At 37.2% G+C, this 14,952-nt stretch overlaps 1 protein-coding gene across 1 annotated transcript; it reads left to right on the top strand.

Annotated features, from left to right (window-relative positions):
* The first annotated feature begins 10,088 nt into the window (after positions 1-10,088).
* Positions 10,089-11,585, top strand: LOC106089395 (small ribosomal subunit protein uS12). Its single transcript, XM_013255229.2, has 3 exons — positions 10,089-10,193; positions 10,755-10,914; positions 11,230-11,585. Exons 1-3 carry the CDS (start codon positions 10,190-10,192, stop codon positions 11,495-11,497), a joined length of 432 nt encoding a protein of 143 aa, XP_013110683.1. The 5' UTR covers positions 10,089-10,189; the 3' UTR covers positions 11,498-11,585.
* Positions 11,586-14,952: the final 3,367 nt, after the last annotated feature.

Raw genomic sequence — 14,952 nt, 5'->3', positions numbered from 1 at the left:
TTAAAGGTGGTCTCATTTTTACAACAACCACTAATCATATGATCCAATTCGCCATCTTGTCAACATGTGGAGTTTGACAGTTGTTTACGTGAAAAGCCGAATAGAGTACCAACCAAGATATTTTCATTTACATGACAGTTCCCCAACAACAAAATATTGTGTGCACTATCTGTCAAAATCAGTGATTAGTGCAACTCTGATTTTATGTATGTTACGAGTTCGCGCCATTTTTCGTTGTTTGTGTGTGTTTTGGTTCTTAGCTATAATACACACACACAACCAAAACTCGTTGACAGATAGTGAACTTCGCGAGAAAAAATTTTACTCAGCTGTAATAATGTCATGGTCTATAGCCATGTTACGATAACAATTCGGAGACTTATTACTTTTCTGCTCCCGCCACAATTGTGTCAAGCAAAAATTAGCAGAAAATCTTGCGAAAACACTGTACAACTACTATAGGCAACATGTGTATACATATGTCTTCGTGGTTATTATTTTTACTGATTGGAACGTGCATACAATGAGTATCGATGATTCTTTTCTCCCCATCTTTTTTTTATAAAACCGAGCAGCAAACATACATTAAATATATACAATTACACATTGTATTCTTATGGCAAAGAAGTTTTCTTATTCATGATGAAAATAAAATCAAAACGATGAAAGAAAACTACGAATTGAATGTGTCATAGGCTCTCAGGAAATTATTATGCTGTCGTTGCTAATAGGCGCCAATCAACATACGTTCTTGCCTCCCTCGTCTTCTCTGCTTTGTGGTGTTGAATTAAAATGCGCACATGCGCTTTAATTATAAACTGCAAACTCAGCACAATTGTTTTTATTGAGGTTTGTTCTTAAGAAGTATATCGGAGTGCACTTGTTCACGGCAATATAACGAATTTTTCGATGCATACAGAACAATCATTGAAATCAACACAGATTTATTTTTTTATAATAGATATCTTTTTGAAGAAACCATAAATACGCATATGAAGGATTTTTTATTGTCTTTAAGCTAAGTATGCACCTCAAGCGAAATTTTCGGTCGCAGCCAAGACATTTATGTCGCCACTGAAAAATAATTGTTTAGAATACAAGATGGCGACAAACAACGGTTTATAATTTTGGACGAATTTTAATAATTTTTGCCAAATAAAGTACATATGTGCTGTAATTAATCGTTTTAATTTGCAAATAACTTTTCATTCGTAGTTGCAAGAAATGTTATCTTGTTACGCAACAGGGTGACAAAATTCGGCCAAAATGCAATTTTATTTAACGGTAGCGGTAACGAAAATTTCGTTTATGCGACACCAAAGACGTGTCGCACTGCGGCACGCCGTTCGGACTCGGCTATAAAAAGGAGGCCCCTTATAATTGAGCTTAAACTTGAATCGGACTGCACTCATTGATATGTGAGAAGTTCGCCCCTGTTCCTTAGTGGAATATTCATGGGCAAAATTTGCAATGTATGCTCTATCAACCGGTTGACATAAGAAAATTTGTTAAAGGTGCTATTACACGACATGTGTTTTGCATATATGCTGTCACTTTCTGTATCCACAAGAATTACCTTATGTACATCAAATGCAAATAGGTCGCTCTCTAAGTTCTTTTTAAACCCTTCACCATAGGATGGGGGTATACTAATATCGTCATTCCGTTTGTAACACCTCGAAATTTGCGTCATGACATTTTAAGTCGATCTAGCCATGTCCGTCCGTCTTTCGAAAGCACGCTAACTTTCGAAGTAGTAAAGCTAAACGCATGAAATTTTGCCCAAATACTTTTTATTAGTGTAGGTTGGTGGGGATTGCAAATGAACCAAATCGGTTCATGTTTTTATATAGCTGCCATATAAACCGACCTTGAGTCTTGACTTCTTGAGCATCTAGAAAGCACAATTCTTTTCCGATTTGGCTAAGATTTTGCACATAATATTTTGGTATCACTTCCAACAACTGTTCTGAGTTTGGTTCAAATCGGTTCATAACCCGATATAGCTGCCATGTAAACCGATCTTGGGCCTTGACTTCTTGAGCCACTAGAGGGCGCAATTCTCATCCCATTTGGCTGAAATTTTGCACGATGTGTTTTGTTATGACTTCCAACAACTGTGCTAAGTATGGATTAAATCGGTCCATGTTTTGATATAGCTGCCATATAAACCGATCTTGGATCTTGACTTCATGCGCCAATAGGGGGCGCAATTCTCATCCGATTTGGCTGAAATTTTGTATGAAGTTGTTTGTTATGACTTCTAACAACTGTTTTGAGTTTGGTTCAAATCGGTCCATAACTTAATATAGCTGCGAAATCTTGAATCCACCACTAGATGGCGCAATTTTTATACGATTTGGCTGAAACTTAGCATGAAGAAATCTGTTATGATGGTTCAAATCGGTACATAACCTGATATAGTTCCCATATAAACCGATCTGGAATCTTATCCTTTTTAATCTCTTTTATTAACATGTGTCTACATCTATGTTCGATAGAATAAGAGCTCGGTTCAATCGAAAGAATTGGATATTTTTTCAAAACTGCCACATTTGAAAAACGTATGTGAATGCACATTATGTAAAACCAGCTAAAGGTACAATTATAGCAACTCTTAAAATTACGAAAAATTAAATATGAAAAAATGGATTTTGAAATAAATGTGCAATTCATTCGATTAAAGCGAGTCTTATATCATCGAATATACACGTATACCCATGTCTATAAAGTACATCTCGTGTAATTGTACCTTTAACTCTTATCTTATGTGCAAAGGACTCATCGGAGAGATCAGAGGAGAGATGCAGAATCGACTGACACCAAGTTTCAAGGTGTCTCTCACCACTTGATCTTGGTTTAGGCTTTTGGCCGTCTCGGCTTGCGTGTACCATCGTAATCGCCTTCAAAAGACTTCTTTGCTGGGCCTATTCATCCATTCTGACAATATGACTTAGCCAACGCCACCGTTGTATTTTGATATGTGCTACCATGCTATCGTCGTCATACAGCTCGAGATTCATACGATGCCGACACTGTTCATCACTGCAAACTGGACCATAAATGTTACAAAGAATCCTTCTCTCAAACACTCCAAGCACTGCCTCGTCTGCTTTCACAATGTCCATGCTTTGGAATCATATAAAAACACAGGTAGTATCAGTGTCTTGTATAGTGTAATCTTTGTCTGTTGACAGATGTCCTTGTTTCAAAACTCCTTACTCAATCCAAAGTAGCATCTGAGTATTATTCTTCGCTTTATTTTAAAATTGATGTCACTCGTTTCGGTTACGACGGTGCCGAGGTAGTAGATAAAGTTGTCATCTCAAAGTTATGGTTCCCAACTTTCTCCCTTTTCTTTATCTGCTCGTTTGTACAAGGCGTTTTGGGAGTTTATACTCGCATAGCCGAGTAGCATAGGTCGTCTTGTGAGTAGTGTGCAATATGTATTAACATCTGCATCTCGTATAGTCTTCTCCAGCATGATATTAAAGAGATCATAGTTTAAGATGTCTACTTATCTGAAACCTCGTTTGGTATTGAATGATTCGGTGTGAATCTTTCCTATTCTGAGGAACGTGTATCAGCAAGTGTCATCCTTTAGAGTCTTATTAATTTTACGGGGATACTAAACTTGAAATACTTCTGAACGTATAGGGCTATCGAAAGCGGCTTGGTTATAAACAAAGAGATGGTAGGTTTTGATTTGTCCTTCTCGGGTCTTTTCCAGGATTTGGGGCAGTGTGAATATCTGGTCTATGGTAGACTTACCAGGTTTAAAGCCACATTGGTAGGGTACAACTATCTCATTGTTTAGGTTTAAATATTTCACATAGCACGTTCGAAAGTATCTTCTATGTGATGGGGAGGAGACTTATTCCTCTGTGGTTGGCACATTCCGTCTTGCCTCTTTCTTGTGTACGGGACATAGTATGGTGTGTTTCCATTCATATGTGTACTTCTAGCCTTGTCACTCTCGGGCCAATAAATCGACGTTTATCTAAGGAATATACCTTACAAGTATCACCAGCATTTTCTATTTAAAAACAATAATCTCCTAGGAAAGCAACTGGTTTTGAGCAGGCCTTTGGTATACACATAGCTAAAAAAATATGCCCATACCTTCACTAGATGAACCACCATGTACATCTGTAGAATATTTTGCACAATTTGGGAAGCATCGCTATGTCGCACGCGTTCCGACTCGACTTTAAAAACGAGTGTCATTGTTTAGCTTAAAACTGGAATCGTATACTACACATTGATTTGAGAGAATTATTCCCGCTGCTCCTTAATGGTATATTTGTAGGCGAATCTCCATTTTGACAATTGTCCTTGCGAAATGTCGTATTTTCAACTTCATGGCTTTTGTAGAACATATGTGCCGCTATTTTTCCCCTTTACTAGCCATATGGTAAAGTACAATGCGTTAGTTTCCACCATCATTAGCCATTCCATGCTTAACCGTCCACCGTCTATATGTACATTCATCACTTTATTGTGAATTAATTAATGGCGCTTACAGTTAGTTGTTTCAATACCTTTTTTGAACGCAAAAGCTAACTAACTTAAATTGGGTTTCAATTAAAACGTAGGTGTTGCTATAATAATTGCAAATAATTTGGTCTACCCACTGCCAAAAAAAAAGTATTTTAATGTTTTTTTTTCAATGAGTCATACACGTGGTTTGTTCTACGCCGAAGTCTCTGCGTCTAAAGAGAGCCAAAGTGTCAGTCAAAATTTATTTAAAACGTATGGCGTCGAGTGTGCGTGTGTGATTCCTACTCCATATGCAGTATTTGTCTAAGGCAAAGCCGTATTGCCTAATGTTTACGTAGATTCATGCATGAAGAGCATAAGCATTGGTTGGGAGAATATTGAAAAAGAAAATACCACATGGTACTCTCGCAACTTCTTAAATATATTAACGTATGGCCCAGTATAGGGCGTACTGAAAAGTGAAATATTAAAACTGGATACTATTTGATCTAGTTTACAAAAAAAGATAGACCACAGAAGATAGATTCACAGAATAAGGTTAAGCCAAGCGATCAGCCGACATCATTTTTTTTTTATTTTTGGCAGTGCTTGGCATTTAGGATGTCAACTTGATTTCTTTTTGCATTCATTGTTTGTTTACTTTTTCTCCTATTTGATGATATTTTCAATCGGCAGATTTGACATCCATAATGATGTTCGTGGGTCCTATCCACTTTATGTTTTCCTGAGGGCTGGACAAGACTGTGCGGATTTTACTCCGGGATCTCCCGCGAACAGCTGTGAACAGCCGGCCAGGTTTGACGGTATTAAGATTCAGACTTTTGTTTGCATTCTCTTCATGTACGCACACGTATACATACACGCACGCAAATTTCTTCGTGTGTGTTGCCAAAAATCGATCAGTTTGATGTGCGTGTGTGATTCCTACTCCATATGCAGTATTTGTCTTAGGCAAAGCCGTATTGCCTAATGTTTACGTAGATTCATGCATGAAGAGCACAAGCATTGGTTGGGAGAATATTGCCCAGTATAGGGCGTACTGAAAAGTGAAATATTAACACTGGATACTATTTGATCTAGTTTATAAAAAAGATAGACCATCCAAAGCCATCTCCTTACAGAGAGCGTTCAACCGTGAACACTAACGTCTTCGTGGTGTTACCTTAGGTAGGTATATTAAATAAATGTTAATGGTAGCTCTACCATTAGGCCTGGACCAGGATTCACAGAATAAGGTTAAGCCAAGCGATCAGCCGACATCATTTTTTTTTTAGTTTTTGGCAGTGCTTGGCATTGAGGATGTCAAATTATTTTCTGTTTGCATTCATTGTTTGTTTACTTTTTCTCCTATTTGATGATATCTTCAATCGGCAGATTTGACATCCATAATGATGTTCATGGGGCCTATCGACTTTATGTTTTCGCCACTTTATGTTTTCCTGAGGGCTGGACAAGACTGTGCGGATTTTACACCACCTAATGCTACTACACCTCAAGACGGATTTAAAAAGGGGATCTCCCGCGAACACCTGTGAACAGCCGGCCAGGTTTGACGGTATTAAGATTCAGACTTTTGTTTGCATTCTCTTCATGTACGCACACGTATACATACACGCACGCAAATTTCTTCGTGTGTGTTGCCAAAAATCGATCAGTTTGATGACAAGATGGCGGATTGGACCATATGATTTGTGGTTGTTGTACAAACGAGACCACTTTTAATTGTTTCGCCATGACTACAACCATGACATAATTAACAGGTAGTGTACCGTAAGCAGCTGAGTACAGTACGAAGTTCACTATCTGTCAACGAGTTTTGGTTGTGTGTGTGTATTATAGTTTAGAACCATACACACACAAACAACGAAAAATGACGCGAACTAGTAACATACACAAAATCAGAGTTGCACTAATCACTGATTTTGACTGATAGTGAACCCAATATCTTGTTGTTGAGCAACTGCAACTACCATTAAATGCTGCACGCCATTCGGCTATAAATAGGAGGTCCCTTATCAGGTACACTGCCTGGTAATTATGTCATGCTAGATCCCGTACACCAAGCCACGTCCAAGAAAAAACACATGGCTTAATAATTAAAGGTTGTCTCATATGTACAAAAAAGTTCCATGACCATTCCATTAGAAACAGCGGCGATACTTCTCTCACATCAATAATACTGTCGATATTTTTTATTAGAAATATCGAAAATATCGAATGTTGTGATTATGGATAGTTGCCAGCTCTAGTATTGTGGCCCCTGATTCATAAAAATGGCAGAAATTCGTGTGCTGAAAATGTATGAGAAAGAAGAAAACATCAAAGAGAAAAAACAAAAAAATAATGTCAAATTTGGCCAGCTGTTCGCATGAGACAAGCTTTAGTTATTGAGTCATGGAAAAGACACACCGACTTTTCGTCCATTACAAAATCAGTTTTGACATCCCTATACTTGCGAAAATGTTTTAAACCATGTCTGAGTTTGGTGTCCCTGCAAAATTGATATGACTTGCAGGATGTTCTTGTTGCTGTAGCCACATTCGTAGATGAGCAAGCTCGGTCCGTTCAGATCAGCCCGGCAACATTAACTCGTGTTGTCATATCAAGTAACATAGGCAATCAGTAATTATGCAAGAGATGGTGCCGTCCGACCTCTAACTGAGACTTCACTCGATATCGCTGATTGTCCGCGACTGCAATTGCAGCTACTCCGTATAAGAACTATTCGCAATCTGTGGACGCGCCCAGTTGAGCTTCTCGTAATTATGATGAACACCACACAAATGAGATCTCATGGTTCCAAACCGTGTGGTGTTCATGGTCATGCGATGCAGGGTCTTTGCAGGATTGTGCAGTACATTGCTGGCGCCCTCTATGTATTAAGAGATGAAAACAGCGAGAATGCTTTTTCCTTAACATAGTTTATATATAGTTGTTCCATACCCCGTTAGGTATCACGATTGTTTATGTAAAATGCAGCAGTGTTGTCACCAATAACTCGCCTTATCATATCCATGTATCATAGGCACTCATATCTAAGCATTCGCAGCCTGTAGACGCACCTAGTTGAGCTTCTCGTAATGACGATGGTCATAGTAATGTAAAGTAGTGCTAGTACTTTGCAGGATAATGCAGTACACTGCTAGCGCGCTCTATGTATTAAAATATGAAAACAGTGAAAATGTTTTCCCATTAACATAGTTTATAGTTTTTCCAACCCCGTTAGGTGCCGGCATAATTTTTGTTTATTTTATTGATTTCAATGCTTCGTTTTTGTTTATTTCTTTGAGAAAAAATAAATAAAATAGAGAAAATAATAATAAGTAGACAAAAACCGTGTTTTGGTATGGAAATGAAAACATTTGATTGCTGTCAAATTCCGCTCGCGGAACAATCACAAATTTCAGCGGCTATTCCGAAAGCATAATAAATAACAACCCTTAGCTAGCGAATCCGCTAGTCTGGTAAATAATAAAAATTCAAGTCTGTGTGCATTTGTTTCTCTTAAGGATTGGTATTCTATTCTGCTTTCAGAATAGCTGCTGAAATTTTTAATTGTTTCGCGAGCGGAATTTTACGGCCATCAAATCTTTTGTTTCCATTATTCTAAAACACGTTTGTTTATCTGCACTTCTTGTTTTCTCTATTTAATATAATTTTTAGCAAATAAATTAAGAAAAATTAACCATTGAAACAAATAAAACAAACAAAAATGATGCTGGCAAAAGTTTGAAGTGTTTCCATTATAATATTTTTTGCCATTTTCCTCACTATAAGTAGAGTACTACTTTTTCGCCTATTTTTTGCCAATTTTTCGCCCACGTTTTTTTTATATGGAGTTTGACAACATTCCGCTCGAAAAGCTGAACAGAATACTCAGCTTTAGATCAAAAAGTCTACTAATTTCTCTATTAAGGCTAGTACTATGTTCCTTTTTCTTCGTTGAATCCTCATGTTGTTTCGCGAATACATTTTTGAAACAACGCTCAAATATCAATAATAATATAAACATTTTGTTAAAATTTATAAAGAAAGTTTGGTTTTCGCGGAACGAAGTATTAATGCTTTTGGTCTTGCAATTACATGGTACAATTAAGGGGTAGTTTCATTAGTGCAACAACAAAAATGTATGTAATGTTATGTACCCCCAAAGAAACTACCTTAAACGGCAAATACCGTAAATTAAAATATCAAAGCGTTTGTAGAAATAAACTGTGTTTTACAACTTATCTTCTTCAAATGTGCTTTATATTTGCATTTTCATCATTATAACACTGTTTTGTTGATTATGTGTGGAATATGGGATCAAATAGAACATCTTTCTAAGATACTAGAAAAAAAATCACAACTGTGTTATTAAGCATTTAGATTTATTGCAAAAAAAAAAAAAACAAAAATAAAAAAATTTTACACAGCTGTTCGCATGACCTCACCTTATAAGTGCATTCTGCAATTACAACAGCATTATTTTGAAACAAGTGGAAGATGCTGGCAAAGGCTTTTGGAAAGTTGTGCTTATATAACTTATACTAAAATCTTTTTCTATTCACATAAAAACCCGCATTCATTTCTTTTTAAATACTTTTGTTTCATTATTTATTTATTTCGAAGAGGTGGGTTTTGGTTGAAATTACAACACATATATGAATTTGATAACGGTCCACACACTCCCATTTGTATGTAACATGCACGTAATCAGCTGATAAATTGATTGGTGCCATTTAATTATTTTAAATGGCAACATTTTTGCCAAATTAACACAAAAAATCAAATGTGGTATTCTTGTCAAACCACCCAAAAAACGATTTAGGGAAATTTTTTCCCAAACAAAACGTAGTATCAGCCTATTGAGGAAATGGCCCACTCAATGACATCAGCAAGTATTTTTGTTTTAAAATCTCCATTTTAACAAATTAATCGGTGAAAATAACGCGAAAAGCGAACTTAGTACCGACCTTTGTGGGGTATTTGTATACCTCAAAAATTATTTGCAGTGGCAACACTGATTGCAAATGCAAATTTTGCCCATGAACATTCCACTAAGGAACAGGGGCAAACTTCTCACATATCATTGAGTGCAGTCCGATTCATGTTTAAGTTCAATGATAAGGGGCCTCCTTTTTATAGCCGAGTCCGAACGCAGTGCCACACCTCTTTGGAGAGAAGTTTTACATGGCATAGTACCTCGCAAATGTTGCCAGGCCAACGTTGGAGGGCAAAACCACCGATAAAAGTTTTTTCTGATGGTTCCACCAGGATTCGAACCCAGGCGTTCAGCGTCATAGGCATACATGCTAACCTCTGCGCTACGGTGGCAACACTGATTAAACCAGAAAAATTCCCTGCCAACCAAACCTGACGCCATCTAGCGTGAATAAGAATAAACAGTGTTTTCATACAAAATTATTAGTAGTTTAGGCAGATTTCCCCTATTTTTTATTTATTTAAATTTGTACATTAAATTCAATCAGGGTGCAGTTGTTTCTATTCTATCCAAATATCGCAGTGGCAACACAATACAACCGAAAATTTCCCCCAATAACAAAAAAGGAAATTTTATTCAAAAAATACAACTCTTATAGGGTTGGTCATTTGTGTATGCATAAACAACTCTGAGAGCGAGATGGGTAATTTTTTTGCTCTATCTCGTTCTTTTATTTCCGCCATTGCTTGAGAAAGTTTGGAAATTATGGGTGAGTTACGAAAAATTATTAATTTATACGGGAAAGTTAAGAAAAAAGTTCAATTATTTAATGAAAATGTGTGTAGCAGTGTCCGAGCTTCATGTGGAGTAAATAAAAAGTGAATGTTTTGTGATTTCAAAAGGAGAAAATCGAAAATTACTTATGAAGTTGTCGGGCGTCAAAAGAGACATTGAAAAAAGCCGCATTATGAGTCGTAGTAAAAGCGTAGTAAGTGCAGAAAAAATGTGTTGACTGAAATTTAGCTTAAAATATCCAAGCCATCCATAATTTTGAAAGAAAAATACTAATATTAATTGGATAAAACAAAGTGTATTAAGTAAATGGTAATAATATTTGAAGAAAAGGTCTACTGTAGTCTAAAGTAATGATCAGGGAGACTTGTAGGAAGAAACAGCGCATTGAACTTTTTATTGAATGAAGTACAAATGTGGCGACGCCTTTATGTATATGTGTATGTGGGGATGCGCGCTTTTATGTTATGTTGAAACTTTGATTTTTTTACAAATGTTTTACTCATGTTTTTTTGGTATTCTTTTTCTATTTTTGCAGGAAAACCAAGAGGTCTCCGCACAGCTAGAAAGCACGTCAACCATCGTCGTGACCAACGTTGGGCTGACAAAGACTACAAAAAGGCTCATTTGGGTACAAGATGGAAGGCCAATCCCTTCGGTGGTGCTTCCCATGCCAAGGGCATTGTACTTGAAAAAGTGTAAGTAGGTAGACAATAACAAATGTGTTGCAAGTTGTGAATCAAAAAACCAAAAAAAGAAAGCAAAGCATAAATTGGTGCCACAAGAAGAGATATAAAAAAAATAACACCGCCCATATCAACCAACAACCTCACCTCGTTCGACTCGCAGTATATTTTTGTGTTTTTGTTTATTTTAAAAATTCAAATCACAGGATTATACTGTGAGTTGCCCTTGGATCCAGCTCCGTCAGTTAGTACAACAAAAAACCGCGTTTAGCATTTTTTTCTTTGCCTTGCACTAAAAATGTGTTTTTTTTTCTATCCTCTTTTCAGTGGTGTTGAAGCCAAACAGCCTAACTCTGCCATTCGTAAGTGCGTGAGAGTTCAACTCATCAAGAACGGCAAAAAGATCACTGCTTTTGTACCTCGTGACGGTAGCTTGAATTACATTGAAGAAAACGACGAAGTCTTGGTTGCCGGTTTCGGTCGTAAAGGTCACGCCGTCGGTGATATTCCCGGTGTCCGTTTCAAGGTTGTCAAAGTCGCCAACGTCTCCCTCTTGGCTTTGTACAAGGAGAAGAAGGAACGCCCAAGATCTTAAGCGTGTTACAAATATTTGTATAACAAAAACCAATTCCCAAATAGAAAAAAGAATGTTTTAATTCTGGAAACATTGCAAAACAAAGCTAGCAATTTGTTTTTTAATATACTACCTACACTTCTGAAGAAGACATCTACATCTTTGATACAAAATACAAAACAAAAACTTCGTTACACCAAAAAAAAGAGAAATAGATTTGTTTATTTCTATTATAGCTACATTGAAAGTTAATTATTGGATGGATTTGTTAAAAAAATTACCGCACTTAGAATAGACCAAATTTAATGGTGGGTTGTACAAAAATTGTCTACAAGACTGAAAACCACGCCTTCGCAAATCTATCTTGGGTTACACATTTTGGCCGACCCGCTAATTGGTTCATGTGGGATGTTATACTGAAACAAATGGCTCATTTACTTGAACAGCGACATACTTTTCTCATTAAACATAAAGAGAGTTGAAATCCTGCAATGGGTTTTCTGCAAATCAACTTTTTTGAGTTCCATCACTAAGTACATGAGCGACAATCGGTTACAATTCACATAAAAATGGCTTATGGAACACTTAAGCCCTCGTCGGATGATATGCTGTTTAAGCAATCTTTACTGGATGGTTTCCATTACAAATATCCCAATCATTAGCTGGCCAACCATATAAACTTGGATCTTTATAAACAATAGTTAGCGGTTAAGCTATGTCAAAAAAGGAGCCTCTTCTAGATCAAGGCCTCTAGGCTATGATTGATATTGCGTTAGGGTACATTGAAGCTACTGCTGGATGTGTATATCCAGCTTCAATTACAAGCGGCGTACGACAGGTTGGCTGTCTGGCTTAAGAGAGATGTACTCTGCTTGTATCAGCATTTCCAATATACCTGTGGGATAGAGGACACAAAGGTCCTTTTCGTACCAAACGAAAGCCACACACTTGTGCTGATCATCATTATCATAAGGAAAGCTTGTTGATTGTAAATTCGCCCACCATGGCGCAGAGGTAAGCATTTCAGCCTATGACGCAAAACACCTGGGTTTAAATCCCGTCGTGAATAGCAGAACAGTTTTCAGCGGAGGTTACCAACCTACTAATGCTGGCTACATTTTGAGGTATCCTGCCATATTAAAACTTCTCTACCAAGTGTTGTCGCTATGCGGCACACTGTTCGGATTCGGCACAAAAAAACGAGGCTCTATCACTGAGCCTAAATATTAATCGGACTGCACTCATTGATGTGGGAAAAGTATATCCTGTTCCTAAATGAAATGTTCATGGGAAATTAAGTATTTAGCATATTCCATTATGGAACAGTTTGGATGCTTCATTCACATCATTAAGAGCTGTCCTATGCAAATTTTTAAGAACAATAATAAAGAACCTACTTTTTAATACAGAGTCCAGGCCAACTTTGCGCCATGGTGGGAAGTTAAATATAAGATAATTGGCGGTGATTAACTATGCAACACCTAAGTGGATTCGCAAGCTGAGCGACACATACTGGAATAAGATCCAAACCCGCCAGAATGCTGCTCTTAAAATTGCTACGGGTTTTCTCCTGTTCTCAGAAAACATTCCAACCACCAGCACATGGATCTCTCCACCAAAAACTATCTGTTGTTTAAGCTGCATCTTCTGGATTATGGAAAACACCATCTAGTGGATGGACAACCAACGCCAAGTAATGTCAGGTTGGGTCTTCATTACCTATATCTAGAAAATGCAACTTAGGGATAAAGGTAAAAGGGCATTAGCAAGTCTGCTAAACAGACCTTCAGACCCTGTCAGCTACATAGAACGATTTTCGCATTTCTTGACATTAAGAAAGTGACTACCTATGTATATTCCAATAACAATATATTAAAGTATCGTGTGGAAAGAGTAACAATGGTAGCGAATTCAGATGACGTGGTAAAGGGGAAGTAACCCCGCAATCTTAGACATGAAGATCTAGGAAAGTGTGCCGCCGAAAGTGGTCTAGGCTTAAATGCGTCAAAACAAATGTTGCAGTTTTCAGTAGGAGAAACAAGGTATCCCGGCCTGGTATAACTATGAGCACCACACAGCTTGGAATAGTGATCTCCAATTTGTGTGATGTTCATCGTTTTCATGGGAAGTTTAGCTGAGAGCTACGGGGCAAGTTCAAAGTTTGCGAATGGTGGAGTGCTCAATAAGTATGCGGAGTAGCATACTTACTGAGCAGTTGCAGTAGCGGAAAATTAGCTGTTTTGGGTGGAGAATCTCATTGAGAGGCCGAGCGACAACGGCTCCAACTGAAATACTGAGAGCCTATGATACTCGATATGAAAAGACAAGTTATTTGCGCCTTTTAATAACCAATGCTCATCGGTCCTATGGGCCGGAACGATCATGCTCATCTATTGAAGCTTGAAGAGGATTACTACCTCCACAGGAAAATTTGTGGTTACAGCAAAAACAAGGTACACATGTTGGCTTGGAAGGAGCGAATTCTATTTATTGAAAGCGCAAGGCATTTTAAGATTATTATTGGCAACCGTTGGGGGTTCAACTTGTGTTTTATTTATGGGCTGCGTATTGCAGTTGTCAGGTCACAATGCTACTACTGTCCTATTCCCGGCATGTCTGTTATGCTCAGAATTTAATGGTACGCTAAATGTCCCTGGACATAGTCGCTAGCCCAGTTGTACCAACTGTCGCGTAGCCGAAAGAGTTTTCTGCTTCTATTGTGGATAAACCGGAATACGGATGGTTTCAAAAGTAGAATTAAACCAGGGTAAAACCTTTTGGTAATAGTTACGGGCCATTCGTTACATCTAGTGGGCGGAGGAACTTGGTCCAAACGAAGGGAGGGGTGAATTAAGATAAAATGTTGAAAAATTTTTAACAAAATTTCTGGTTATAGATTTATTGGCAAGTCATTTATTTAACGGCTAGCCAATGCGCTATGCCATAAGGGCCCATTTTTATAATAAGATTACGCTAAATACACGAGATCTAGAAATTTTGTTGACCTAACTGATTAAAATAAATATAAAGTTTTTAAACCATTTATGACTACTTTTAGTCATACTAGGAAATTTAAATTTTATTTTTAAAAATTTCTGTAAGCTAAACTCTTCGAAAATTAATTTGTAACATTACAAATCAGATTAAATTTTGACAGAACGGGACACTTTATAAAGACCTTTGCTTCTCTAAAATTAAGGTTTAATAAGAAATTTGGGTTCAATTAGAACTGCATTGAAATTAATTTCCCGCCGCTTGATCATACACCACTGAACATATCTTTATCCATTTTTGGAAGTATGCAGGGTATGTTCACTGGTGATGGCTTTACAGTGCAACTTCGAACTCTTTCACTACAAATGCTATAACAACAAGTGACATTAAGGTTTTATTTACTAAACACACTAATCAATAAAGACTTTAAGATTCCTATGTGGCTAACAATTTCATTGATTATGATATTTCTAGACAGTTAT

Source organism: Stomoxys calcitrans, chromosome 5, assembly GCF_963082655.1.
Source record: "Stomoxys calcitrans chromosome 5, idStoCalc2.1, whole genome shotgun sequence".
NCBI classification, from domain to species: Eukaryota; Metazoa; Arthropoda; class Insecta; order Diptera; family Muscidae; genus Stomoxys; species Stomoxys calcitrans.
This window is presented reverse-complemented; position numbering and strand designations above follow the sequence as displayed.